This window comes from Manis pentadactyla, chromosome 10, assembly GCF_030020395.1.
Source record: "Manis pentadactyla isolate mManPen7 chromosome 10, mManPen7.hap1, whole genome shotgun sequence".
Classification (NCBI taxonomy): Eukaryota; Metazoa; Chordata; class Mammalia; order Pholidota; family Manidae; genus Manis; species Manis pentadactyla.
Genome location: NC_080028.1, coordinates 112,506,264 through 112,519,280, shown reverse-complemented (window position 1 = coordinate 112,519,280; position 13,017 = coordinate 112,506,264). Strand labels below are relative to the sequence as shown.

The following is a 13,017-nucleotide window of genomic DNA, read 5'->3' as shown; positions in this document are numbered from 1 at the left end:
GGATGTTGAATTTTGTCGAATGCTTTTTTAGCATCTGTGGAGACAATCATGTGGTTTTTGTCCTTCTTTTCGTTGATGTGGTGGATGGTGTTGATGGATTTTTGAATGTTGTACCATCCTTGCATACCTGGAATAAATTATACCTGATCATGATGGATGATCTTTTTGATGTATTTTTTAATTTTGGTTTGCTAATATTTGAGTGTTTTTGTGTCTGTGTTCATCAGGGATATTGGTCTGTAGTTTTCTTTTTTTGTGGTGTCTTTGCCTGGTTTTGGTATTAGAGTGATGCTGGCCTCAGAGAATGAGTTTGGGAGTATTCCCTCCTCTTCTACTTTTTGGAAAACTTTAAGGAGGACGGGTATTAGGTCTTCACTAAATGTTGATAAAATTCAGCAGTGAAACCATCTGATCCAGGTGTTTTGTTCTTAGGTAGTTTTTTGATTACCAATTCAATTTCCTTGCTGGTAATTGGTCTATTCAGATTTTCTGTGTTTTCCTGGGTCAACCTTGGAAGGTTATATTTTTCTAGAAAGTTGTTCGTTTCTTCTAGGTTATCCAGTTTGTTAACATACAGATTTTCATAGTATTCACTCATAATTCTTTGTATTTCTGTGGTGTCCACAGTAATTTTTCCTTTCTCATTTCTGATTCTGTTTATGTGTGCAAACTCTCTTTTTTTCTTGATAAGTCTGGCTAGGGGTTTATCTCTTTTTTTTAGTTTATCAAAGAACCAGATCCTGCTTTTATTGATTCTTTTTATTGTTTTATTCTTCTCAGTTTTATTTATTTCAGCTCTAATCTTTATTATGTCCCTCCTTCTACTGACTTTGGCTCATTTGTTCTTCTTTTTCTAGTTTCCTTAGTTGTGAGTTTATACTGTTCATATGGGATTGTACTTCTTTTGAGGTAGGCCTATATTGCAATATACTTCCCTCTTAGCATGGCCTTTGTTGTGTCCCACAGATTTTGCAGTGTTGAATCATTTGTCTCTGTATGTTGCTTGATCTCTGTTTTAATTTGGTCATTGATCCATTGATTATTTAGAACCATGTGTTTGTGGCTTTTTCATTTTCTTTGTGTAATTTAATTTCTAGTTTCATACCTTTGTGTTCTGAGAAGCTGGTTGACACAATTTCAGTCTTTTTGAATTTACTGAGGCTCTTTGTGTGGCCTAGTATATGATCTATTCTTGAAAATGTTCCATGTGCACTTGAGAAGAATGTGTATCTTGTTGCCTTTGGATGGAGTGTTCTGTAGATGTACATTAGGGCCATCTGTGCTAATACATTGTTCATTGCCTCTGTGTCCTTACTTATTTTCTGTCTAGTGGATCTTTCCTTTGGAGTGAGTGGTGTGTTGAAGTCTCCTAAAATGAATGCATTACATCTTCTTTCCCCCTTTAATTCTCTTAGTATTTGTTTTACTTATGTAGGTGATCCTGTGTTGGGTGCATGGATATTTATAATGTTTATATCCTCTTGTTGGACTGACCCCTTTATCATTATGTAATTGTCTTTCTTTGTCTCTTGTTACTTTGTTTTGATGTCTATTTTGTCTGGTACAAGTACTGCAACACCTGCTTTTTTCTCCCTATTGCATGAAATATCTTTTTCCATCCCTTTACTTTCAGTCTGTGTATGTCTTTGGGTTTGAAGTGAGTCTCTTGTAGGCAGCATATAGATGGGTCTTGTTTCTTTATCCATTCAGTGACTCATGTCTTGATTGGTGCATTCAGTCCATTTACATTTAGGTAGATCATCGATAGGTATGTACTTATTGCCATTGCAAGCTTTAGATTCATGGTTACCAAAGGTTCAAGGGTAATTACTGTCTAACAGTATATGCTATTACAAACACAACCTGAAGGGTTTTTTTTTTTTCCTCCTTTTTCTTCCTCCTCCATTCTTTATATGTTAGGTATCTTATTCTGTATTTGTCTGTCCCTTGATTGACTTTGGGGTAGTTGATTTTATTTTGCATCTGCTTAGTAGTTAATTGTTCTACTTTGGTGTGGTTTTATTTCCCCTGGTGACATCTATTTAGCCTTAGGAACACTTCCATCTATAGTAGTCCTTCCAGAATACACTATAGAGGTGGTTTGTGGGAGATTAATTCTCTCAGCTTTTGCTTATCTGGAAATTGTTTAATCCCTCCTTCAAATTTAAATGATAATCCTGCCAGGTAGAGTATTCTTGGTTCAAGGCCGTTCTTTTTCATTCCATTAAATATATCATGGCACTCCCTTCTGACCTATAAAGTTTCTGTTGGCAAGTCTGATGATACCCCGATGGATTTTCCTTTGTATGTTATCTTTTTTCTCTCTCTAGCTGCTTTTAAAGGTGTGTCCTTTTCCTTGATCTTTGACATTTCAATTATCATATATCTCAGTGTTGTCCTCCTTGGGTCCCTTGTGTTGGGAGGTCTGTGCACCTCCATGGCCTGAGATATTATCTCCTTCCCCAGATTGGTGAAGTTTTCAGCAATTACCTCCTCAGTGACACTTTCTATCCCTTTTTCTCTCTCTTCTTCTAGTACCCCTGTAATGCAAATGTTGTTCCGTTTGGATTGGTCACACAGTTCTTGTCAATATTCTTTCATTCCTAGAGATCCTTTTTTCCCTCTGTGCCGCAGCTTCTTTGTATTCCTCTTCTCTACTTTCTATTCTTTTTACCGTCTCTTCTCCTACATGTAATCTGCTTTTAAATTCCTCCATTGTATGTTTTATTTCAGATATGGAATTTCTTAATGATTGAATCTCTGTCCTATATTCGTCCCTGAGTTCTTGAATATTTTTTTATACCTCCATGATCATGTTTATGATTTTTATTTTGAACTCTCTTTCAGGAAGATTCATGAGGTCAGTTTCACTTGGTCCTTTTCTGGTGTTTGTGAGATTTTCGTTTGAACCAGGTTCCTTTGACATTTGATATTTGTACGTGGCACCTTCTATGCCCAGAATTTCTAGTCCCTGGAGCTGCTCAGCCCCTGGAGTGATATCAGGGGTTGCACGGAAGCGGCACTGGTGCCTGGAGGGAGGAAAGAGCTGTTTCCTGTTTCTCGGCTTTAGTGCCTGTCTCCACCGTTAGAACCAGTGGACTGAGCTCACAGGTGTAAGCCTCGTGCTTTGCATTTGTAGCTGCTTTAGGCAGTGCTTCTCTCTGGCTGGCGTGATGCCAGGGCAGGGACTGCCAGTTTGCGAGCCAGTGCTGGCAGGCCAGGAAAAAGGCTCAGCAGCGTGCGTATCACAGTTGGGGGCCTTGGAGCTGAGTAGCCAGTCAGGGGAATGGAGCACCTGAAGCTCCTCAACGTTTCCAACCTGCTTGGCAAAGCGTGCCCAGACAACCTTGACCACTTATCCCTTCTCCCGAGCAGGAAGCTCTGTGCAATCCCTGCCCCTTCAGCAGCCCTCTCGCTCCTAGGAAGCCTCTCAGACTGCCCGCCTTTCCTTTTTCCCAGAGCAGCCAGATGTGGATCCCTGTCCTCCACAAACAGCTGGAATCTTAGTCTCTCCAAGCATTCCGCCTGTCTTAGCTTTCCAACCCCACTAATCTCCAGAACTCTGTGCAGTGTAGGTTTGTGCCCCCAAAGCAGATCTCCAGGGCTGGGTGTTGAACAGTCCTAGGCTTCCACCCACACCCCGGTCCATTTCTCTTCCTCCCACTGGTGAGCTGGGGTCGGGGAAGGGTTTGGGTCCTGCTGGATCAAGGGCTTGGTACGTTACCCTGTTTTGTGAGGTCTGATCTGTTCTCCAGGTATATGCAGTCTGGTGCAGCCTTCTTTCCTGTTGCTCTTTTAGGATTAGTTGTATTAACTATATTGTCATATTATATTTCGTTTTGGGAGGAGTTCCCTGTCTCACCTCTCATACTGCCATCTTTAATCTCCACCAATACCATTTGTTTTTCACTGGGCCAGTGCTCAATCTCTGTGTGCAGAGCTCTCTGGTATTGGAATTGTAGCTTCTGGTATCACTTAAAACCACAAGGGTCCTTTTCATCCCCCAAATCTCTTGGTTTTGTCAAGTTTGAGTTTTTGTATAGTACAGGAAGCAGGAAAAATGAGAGACCTGAGCTCTCCAAAAGAAAAGCTATGTATGTAGTATTTCTTATTATTGGCAATGGGTGTGAACCTTCTTACAAGTTTTGGAGCATTGATGATTAGAAAAGAAAACTCTAGAAAGAAAGAGAATAAGCAACACTAATAATGGATAGCTATGGAAGAGGACAGAAAGTCACAGTTTATTGGTCTGGCTGCATGGATAGAGGTACTCAACCTGGTCAGAACTACATTTCAGTCATAGCCCTACAATCTTTCTGTTGAAATGAGCCTGGTGGCATAGGAAAAGAGAGAGCTTGAGCTTTGGAAAGAAAACTAGGATGGTTTTGGTTTTGTTTTACAATGTCCATCCAATCCCAGCTGAACTATGTAAAAACCTTAGGAGAAATGATACATTAACCATGAAAACTGTGACCATGCTTCCCGCAGCCCTTCCCACCTAACCTGCACTGTGATCCCCCTGTCTTTATTGCACTTACATCCCTTTTATATTTCTTGCTTTCTGGCAGAGACAAGAAAGATTTGCTGATAGGTCACTATTGGAAATGGAAAAAAGGGTAAGTGTCTATCTTGGTGAATAAATATTCATTTTCTCCCTTTATTGGTTTGTGGAAGTGATGATCGGTTTTTTTGTTTTCTTCTAGTTCTGTGTTTATGTATAGTGGTTTTAATTAGTTCAGTTAATAACATTCATTTGATTATAAATGTTTTCTAGCTTAGCTTCTTTTTAGAGCTCGATGGGGTCTCAGTGTGAAATTAACTTGTTAATTAAAACTTAGTTTACTGTATTTTTTTTAATGAATTTTTTTAAAGTCTTGCCTTAATTCTGAAATGTACTCGTTGTGTTAGTGAATATATTTCCAAATGCCATTCTCTCTTTGATTTTCTTTGGTAGTTATGTTGTTAAAACTTTTTAGTCATATATATATATATATATATTTAGTTTAATTTTTTGCACAATTGAAATACTTCCATTCTTGAAATAAAAATTTTAAAGATTCTGTCTGGGGACATCAAATTTTTAAATTCTTTTGAAGTTAATTTAATAATACCTTATTTAAATTTGAGTTTAAATGTTTACTTTAGCATATTTTTAACAAAAAAATGATTATAAGAAAATCCTTTTGCCATTTTATGTCTTTCTATAATTTTTTATCTGGCTGTGTGTGATACGATCACTTACATTTCTCTCAGCTTATTATTATTATTCTTACAGGTCTGGCCTTGGCCACAGGAATAACTCTACAAGTTTAGTCTGAGCAATTGAGAATGTATAGATGATCAAAAAACTTAAGGGAAAAGTGCTCACACAGTGTCTATAGTAATAATGAGCAGTAGTGGTAGACCTGGGAGATTTCAGCCAAAGAAGTTATATCCTGCGTAGCTGTGAAATCTAGATGAAAGAATATACAAATAGGCAGGAGCAGTTGATGCAAAAAAACATCTTCTTCCATTCCATTTTTAAAATAGCCAATTTAACCAAAAAATGAAAAATGATTGAAAAAATACAGAATATATTAATAAACACAACCCAGTCTGTTAATGTCTATGTCATTTGCTAAATTGTTCCTTGTAAAAACTTAAACAAGTTTTATTATGAGTTCAGCAGTTTTACAAATTACTGTTCTGAGCCATTTAAAAAACTATTGATGTAACTAATAATTATAAAAATTTACAATCACTTAATAAACTTAATGTTGATTACTATATCTTTTTACAATATAACTGTTACTGAATTTTATATCCAAGATAGGCAGAAATAGTAAAAGTCACTTCCTTATTATCCACAATGGTTGAGACAGAAGACACAGATTATAGGATATACTTAATCAAAATATTATTTATTTTTATACACAGTCACCTTTTTGAAGAGTAATGTTTCTTCTGAAAATAATATTTATTACAAAAACTTTTAGCAAAAGATAAAAATAACCATCCATAGTCCTGTCAGGCAGAGATAACTGATATTTTGATATCTGTTGTTTATATAAGTTTAAGCCCACAGGATGTACACATGCTCATATTCTGATATTCTTACCTGACCTCCTTTTTCTGTCCAGCAAAGGCAGATCAGTTATGAAGTAGCTAATCCATTCTCCACGTAGCAGACATTAACTGTAGTTTTAATGATAATTGCCAATGTTTTTTGAGCACTCTCTTATACACCAGGCAAGCACTGGGCTATAAGCACTTTACATGGATTTTCTCTTAACCATATTTTAAATGTTAATAAGTTTGTCAAACACAAGACAACTTTACAGTTATCAGTTTAGCAACAAAGTAGTTTTGTATAATGTCCTTGTCTTGCCTTTACCATTAGGTATGTAGTTAAAGTCTTGAAGAAGCACCTAATAAAGTTGAGGATGATGGGGAGGTTACCTGTCAGTTGGAGAAAATATGCTATTTCTGATATTTCACAGAGTTAAAAGGATCAAATATGAGACTTTGTGGTCTAGTATTTTGAGAAGTGCAGTTTTTAAGAATTTTTCATGGCTGAATTTAATAACTAGGAGAAAGGTCCATTTGTAGAAAATAATACTTTTATCTATGTAAGAATGTTTAAATGTGCTAATAATGGAGTGACATGGTACTTAAAAGACTACGAATAAGATTCTATTTATTTTTTTAAATCACATACTCTAAAAACATTAACATTTACAGTATTTGTACTGTTTCACTGAATATCAACATTAATTATTAATCTGGGAAAGAATGTCTTGGAAACAGTTTCAGTGTGATTAAACTAAATTTAAATGGTTTGTATCTGAAAGGTGACCGGCAAGAGTCAGTATCTTCTGGGCGGTATGACCTAACCAAAGTTTTACAGCACATTAATTACTGCTGCTTGCTTGTGCGGAACACCCTAGAATGCTTATTAGTTAAGGGAGAATAAACACTACACTGCAATAATGTATGTTGCCTTTGCCTGTCACTCTTTGGAACGAGGTGGTTTAAATAAATGCTCTGGTTGCTTCTTCATTAGATTCACTGCATTAATGCTACACACAGTATCAACATAAATACAAAGTTATAAAGTCAATTGGATAAATAATGGCTAGTAAACATTGTGGGTGGAAGAGATGAAGGTCTCTTAGATCTTTTTGCAATTTTAAAATACACATTATTTTAGGCACGTTTGCTTCTTGCAGTGCTTTTCTGCTTCTATCCCTGTAGAATAATTGCATCTTTGTGTGAGGTGTTTTTTTTCTTTTCTGTACAATCCTCAGTCTTGAGTATTGGTTTCTGCTCTGTCCCTAAGTTTTCCATGAACTAAAAAATAGTTTGAACGTTTTATGTAGCAAAGAGTGTTCTGTATCTTAACAGAAAGGCAAAACTTTAAAGAAAGAGCTTATAGAAACTAAGAAAAATAATGATCCTCGTAATCAGTTCTCTCAAATTTTAGAAAGCTCTTTATATCTCACTGGCATCACACCTTTTTCTACACTGCTCCTGACTTGATTTTTTTTTATCCTAAAGTGTCACTATTTCACAATTTAGAAGAAAATTTAAGAATGTGTTAATTATGTAATTAATATTGATACCTTAAATTGATCTAGGAACGAAGAGCTCTAGAAAGAAGAATATCTGAAATGGAAGAAGAGCTGAAAGTAAGTAAACCATACTATCAACGATATTGTGCCGTGTATGAACTCAAATATTGCAGTATTATTATAGATGTTATGTTTACACTAATTGTTCTCAAAGCTGATTGCGTAATTTTTGTATTATGTATATTTTATGTTTCTCCCTAAATCCAGGAATACATATGACAGAAAAGTATTTACAACTCAAATCTTTTTGCTAATCAGTTTTCATGGCACTTTTTATTCAGATATAGAAGAAATTAGACAATAATGACTAAGATTTGGAAGTTACTGTTCTTCACATTTCATGTGCTCTGTTTCTCAGAGAGTAAATGGTGGAGAGTGGATTGATATAAAAATACTCTCCTGTGAAAATAAAAGACTCTGGAGTAGTGGACAGATAGAGTTGTGTTTTATCAAACTCTATTACTTGTGGAAATAACTACTTATTTTGAATGTTGGAAGAAACACTCTTTGTACACAAAAAATAGAATAGTTAATTAATCACCCCCCCATCACATTATCTTTTTTTTTATTAAGGTATCATTGATATATAATCTTATGCTCAGGTTTCACATGAGCAACATTGTGGTTACTACATTCCCCCTTATTGTCAACTCCCCACCACATACCTCTATTACAGTCACTGTCCATCAGCATAGTAAGCCTATCACATTATCTTGTATAAAGTATCTGTCACATTAATAACTAATGCATTGGATATTGTGCCCACAGAATTAGAAGTTCAAATTTAAATGTTTGTGTTATTGAATTATTGTGTTTCTAATTAGAACATTATTATTGAATGGCTTTGAGACAGATTTTTTGAATTTTGTTTGCTTATGTATTTTGCTGATACAGAATTTTAGAACTACACTGTTTACATTTGTAAATCTCATGGATATTCTTTTAAGACTTCATTTTTTTCTTAAATACATTGTCTGTAATACTTTATATTTTTATTATACTTGTTTCTGTTTTCTTGTTTTTTATTTCCTATTTCTTTATGTTCTAATTCCTGCAGAACCTGCACCAAATAAAGCAAATTCAAACTCTGAGAGAGTTAAATGAGCGACTGCTGACTGAGAATAGGGCCTTGACAAGAGTGGTAGCCAAGCGCTCAGGGTTCTGTAGGCAACTGCAGTCTGTGAACCTATAATTCATAGTTTCATCATTTCTTCCTGGTAGAGCCAGGCAGGTGTTTTTGTATTAGTAAGCGTGTCCTGAGCTCACTTTTACAAATTAATGCCATTGTGTCTGGAGCTTATTGTATAACTGTTTAATTATGCATGGCTTCTCAAAATATTAGAAAGTGTCACTAATTGTATATTGTGACTGATAAACTATAATAAACTTAGGGAACAATTCAGGAATTAGAAGACTTGTCTGCACTTTTGCAAAAGCTTGTGCACATTTTTGGCTTTACAAACACTTTAGAGATTAAAAATAATCACCATTATTTAAAAATCTTTACTAGAAAGAAAATGGAACATAAACATGTACTTTACACATAACTAACATGTTGAAGCTGAAGATTAAGCATGTAATAATCATTTTTCAAAGTAATGTCATTTTCAATCTGAACCATCTTAGTTAATATTTACTTAGCTCTCTATTACAAAGGAATCCTAATAAATAAACTTCAGATTACTGTATTTTATATCCATACATTCTGAACACAGGTAAAAATTTATTGGTTGCACATAAAATTAAATAAACTTTTCTAAGTAAAGATTTTGTTTAGGGTAGTTTTCCACGTATAAGTTTAACTTTTATCTATTTCAATAATGTGGTATGTTTTGAAAGTTGAGGATAGAGGACTACATATTTTGGAAAGAATGTTTTAATGTCCAAAATATAAGCTATTCCATTTCCTAGCAAATCTGGCAGATTTGGTAATTCAAATCACTCTTAATAGAAAACCAGTTAACATTCCCTTCCTAAAGTTTATGTATAAAACAGAAAATTGGTTTGCTTTGTTTTGAAGATGTGAGTATATTTTTGTTTGCTCCAAGAATTTTTTTTTTCCTATGCCCAGATATTTTCATAAATGCAGACTGAACTACCTTGGCTTATAAATTATTTTATACTATTCTAGTAATAATAATTAACTTGTTATCACTTAATGAGTACCTATCTTAGATCAGATATTGTACCAGGCACTTAAACATTACTATAGATGAATCCTCTAAGGAATTTTAATAATTTTGAATAAGTCTAACTTCTCAAAACTTTCCTAAATAAGCTCATTTTCTTCTGGAATCGTAGTGTTATGATTTGAGGTCTGACATTAATAAAGCAAAAAGCCTTGGTTTAGGTGACAAGAACTATTAAAGGAACTCCCTTTAAGAATCTCTCCTAACAAAAACAGGCTTCATTTTCTTGGCTGCTCTAACATGCTGTGCTTGTGAATCATAATATTAAGTGATTAGTACATTTCAATTGATAACTTCGGGAGAATAAACCTTTCATTCCATCATTTATTAAACTAATTAGCTTCACAAATCGAGTTTTTTTTATTCTTCTTGATACATGTTTTAGCCACTAGAAATATGTATAACTTACAAAGCTTGTCATGTGTCTTGTGGTAAAAATGTAACATCTATTAAGCGTTAATATTTTATCTTTTATTGAAGTAAAACTTTTTCTGTTTTTCCTCTCAGATGTTACCAGACCTAAAGGCAGACAACCAGAGGCTAAAAGATGAAAATGGGGCCTTGATCAGAGTTATAAGCAAACTTTCCAAATAAAAAAACAAGCAGCAAATAATGGAATTGCACATATTAGTGACCCAGTGGACCATAACTGACAGTCACTGGAAGCCCGGGAAGAATCCTTGGAGACTGTCATTTTTGGATATCCTGCCAAATGCCCTCTTATCTAGGAGTTTTGTTTTGTTTAATTTTCTGGGTTTTTTTTTCTTTTTCTTGTATCAAGATCATTGTTTCATGTTAATGCAGCTGCTGAGAAGATTTTTTTTTTTAATGACTGAGAAAACTTGTTTACAGCTCCAGCATATAAGGAAAGTGTTCAAGGCCAGATATGCCTCAGATATTTAACCAGTAAGCCTTAGTTGTACATAAATACTTTTGTGTCAACAGAAACTTTCAGCTCTCACAGAAGACAGTTATTCAACATTTTTTGATGTGCCACAGTTTCCAGTTTTTGTGATATTTAATTTTTTTTTTTTTGCTTTACATCTAAGTTTGGGTTTGTACTTTTTCCTTCTAACTCTTCATGTGGCAGACTCTTACATGTTTTCACAGCTTTCTCATTTACAAAAAAGAACACTTGTCCTTCTGAGATCATTGTCATGTAGGCTAAGGCTTTGTCGTTCCCCACCTGAAACTGAATTGCTTGGTGGAGCATTTGCTTTCACTGTTTGTGCAATATGCATTTATTTCTTACATGAATGCTTTAAAGTCATTGAGATTAGATTCTCTTAAGTCCTATTTCTGCCTTCATTGGTCACTTTTCTGTTTTTGTTTGTGTTTCTTATTGTAGTATAAGATGTTAGAATCTGTAATCTTCACATTCATTTTAGCAGGTACTGAGCGATGCTGTATATATAAATCAGTGTATTATTTTGATTTTTTTAGACCACCACATGGCATGTTGGCTATTTTCTTATTTCAAATGTCTTTTAATGCAAAGTGGGCTACTCCATAATAGTGTTAAAAACAATTTGCTAACAATGTGATATAAAGACTTTAAAAGTAACATTATATGGAGTCCTATCTTTCCAAAAGTTTTCTACTGTAAAGTTGCTCTTTTTTTCAGTTTTCATTTCATAGTACTCAACCATAATTAAAGTTGCTTAAGGTAATTACTTCACATTTCACATATCTGTATTTATCTGAGTGCTGTCGAAAACTGTTGTGCTAGCCAAAGTAATGCTCTGAAATCATTTACAGACTTAACCCGTGAATTAGTGTTAGATGCACTGTTACTGCCATGTGAAGAGGCATTGACTTTGATACCACCATCATGTTCAGACCATTTTATACATTTCAGTGGCCTTTAAAAAAATAAACCAAGTACATAGTGAAGATGGCTTTTATTTGGACAAATAGCTTTTATATTTTCATTAAACCATGCAAAAAATACTACATCTTTCTGGCACATAACTGTCTCCTTAACCACTGAACAGTTCAGCCATTTGAATAAATTGTACATTATAAAGCTTATAGTAGCTAATTGTATTATTGATTGTATTGTATACTATATTAAATGTGAATTTGTACCCCTTCATTTTAAAAGGTCATTGTGTTCTACTGCCTATTTTAGATTACTTTGGGTTTGGGAAAGGGTGTTTTGGTAAGCAGGATTTTAAGTCCTCTCTCTCTTGGTTGGTTTTATGAAGATATAAGGTTATGCTCTTACTACCAAGCTCAGGATTCTTGATTTTTAAAGGTACAAGGATAGTTATGGGAATTTATTTTTGGTTATATTTGAACTGTATGAATGGTGGGTCTGAATACAGAGAATTTCCATGGTCTTATGTGGACATAAAATATACAGCTAATTGATCAGTTTGAGTGACTGCAATGTGTTCTGGTTGCACAACAGTTAGGCATGCTAAGGATTATATTTGTGAAGTTTGGGTGCCTGTGAAGAATGATTAAATACATGTTTCTAATATTTTAGTGTTTTGTATTTAGGTTATTTATTCTTTGTATCTAAAACTGAACAGCTACTGTGCTATATTGATTTTATTGGTAGTATAGAGCAGACCTTGTTTCTGCATGAAACTAGTTGCAAAACCCACTATTTTGGAAATAAAAATGTATTTTGACATATACAAATAAAATGAATAAAACTATTTTGAATGTGTGACCTTTTACTTAGGACATTTTAAATTTTGTTCTGAGATTTAAATTCTGCATGGGTATTTTTTCATTAACTGCTTTACTTGGATTCCAATTTGAATAATTTTTGAAATTGTAATATTGTGATAATTTGCACAACATTGTACATGCATATCTATAAATGCAATCTTATTGCCATGTTTATGCAATCTGTGTACCAATTTGGACAAATGTTTATATATTTTGCATAAAGCTGTCTGTATGCAGAATTTGAGAACTAGTTTTTTTAATGACAAGTATAGAATGATAGTGAGTTACAAGATAGTATCTTTGTAGCACAAGACTTTTTTTACATAAACATTTTGTGGTTTCTCAAACCTGTGCTTTTTCTTAGCTGCAAACATAGGCTTTGGGAATACATATAAAGATAATATGCCATTGAAATGTAAAATATTAGATCATTCTCCAAACTTAGAGTTCAACCCCAATCTTCTAACACATCTCTAACTAGGTAAGAAGCACTTTAAGTTTGGGAACTTTGGTAGAGGACTTGTAGTAAGCCTGTG

General features: G+C 34.3%; 1 protein-coding gene across 7 annotated transcripts in view; it reads left to right on the top strand.

The window, feature by feature from the left end:
• Positions 1 to 12,466, top strand: part of PPP1R12A (protein phosphatase 1 regulatory subunit 12A) — a 133,506-nt gene extending 121,040 nt beyond the window's left edge. For 2 of the 7 annotated variants that reach the window (XM_036912325.2, XM_036912322.2), the window contains 3 exons: positions 4,569 to 4,616; positions 7,617 to 7,667; positions 10,307 to 12,466. In XM_036912325.2, the coding sequence (XP_036768220.2) occupies positions 4,569 to 4,616; positions 7,617 to 7,667; positions 10,307 to 10,393 (186 nt within the window). In that variant the 3' untranslated portion in view covers positions 10,394 to 12,466. Of the gene's footprint in view, positions 1 to 4,568; positions 4,617 to 6,830; positions 6,862 to 7,616; positions 7,668 to 8,667; positions 10,259 to 10,306 lie in introns of those variants that run through there. The other 5 variants (XM_036912323.2, XM_057487528.1, XM_057487529.1 and 2 more) reach the window with 5 other exon arrangements.
• The last annotated feature ends 551 nt before the right edge of the window (positions 12,467 to 13,017 follow it).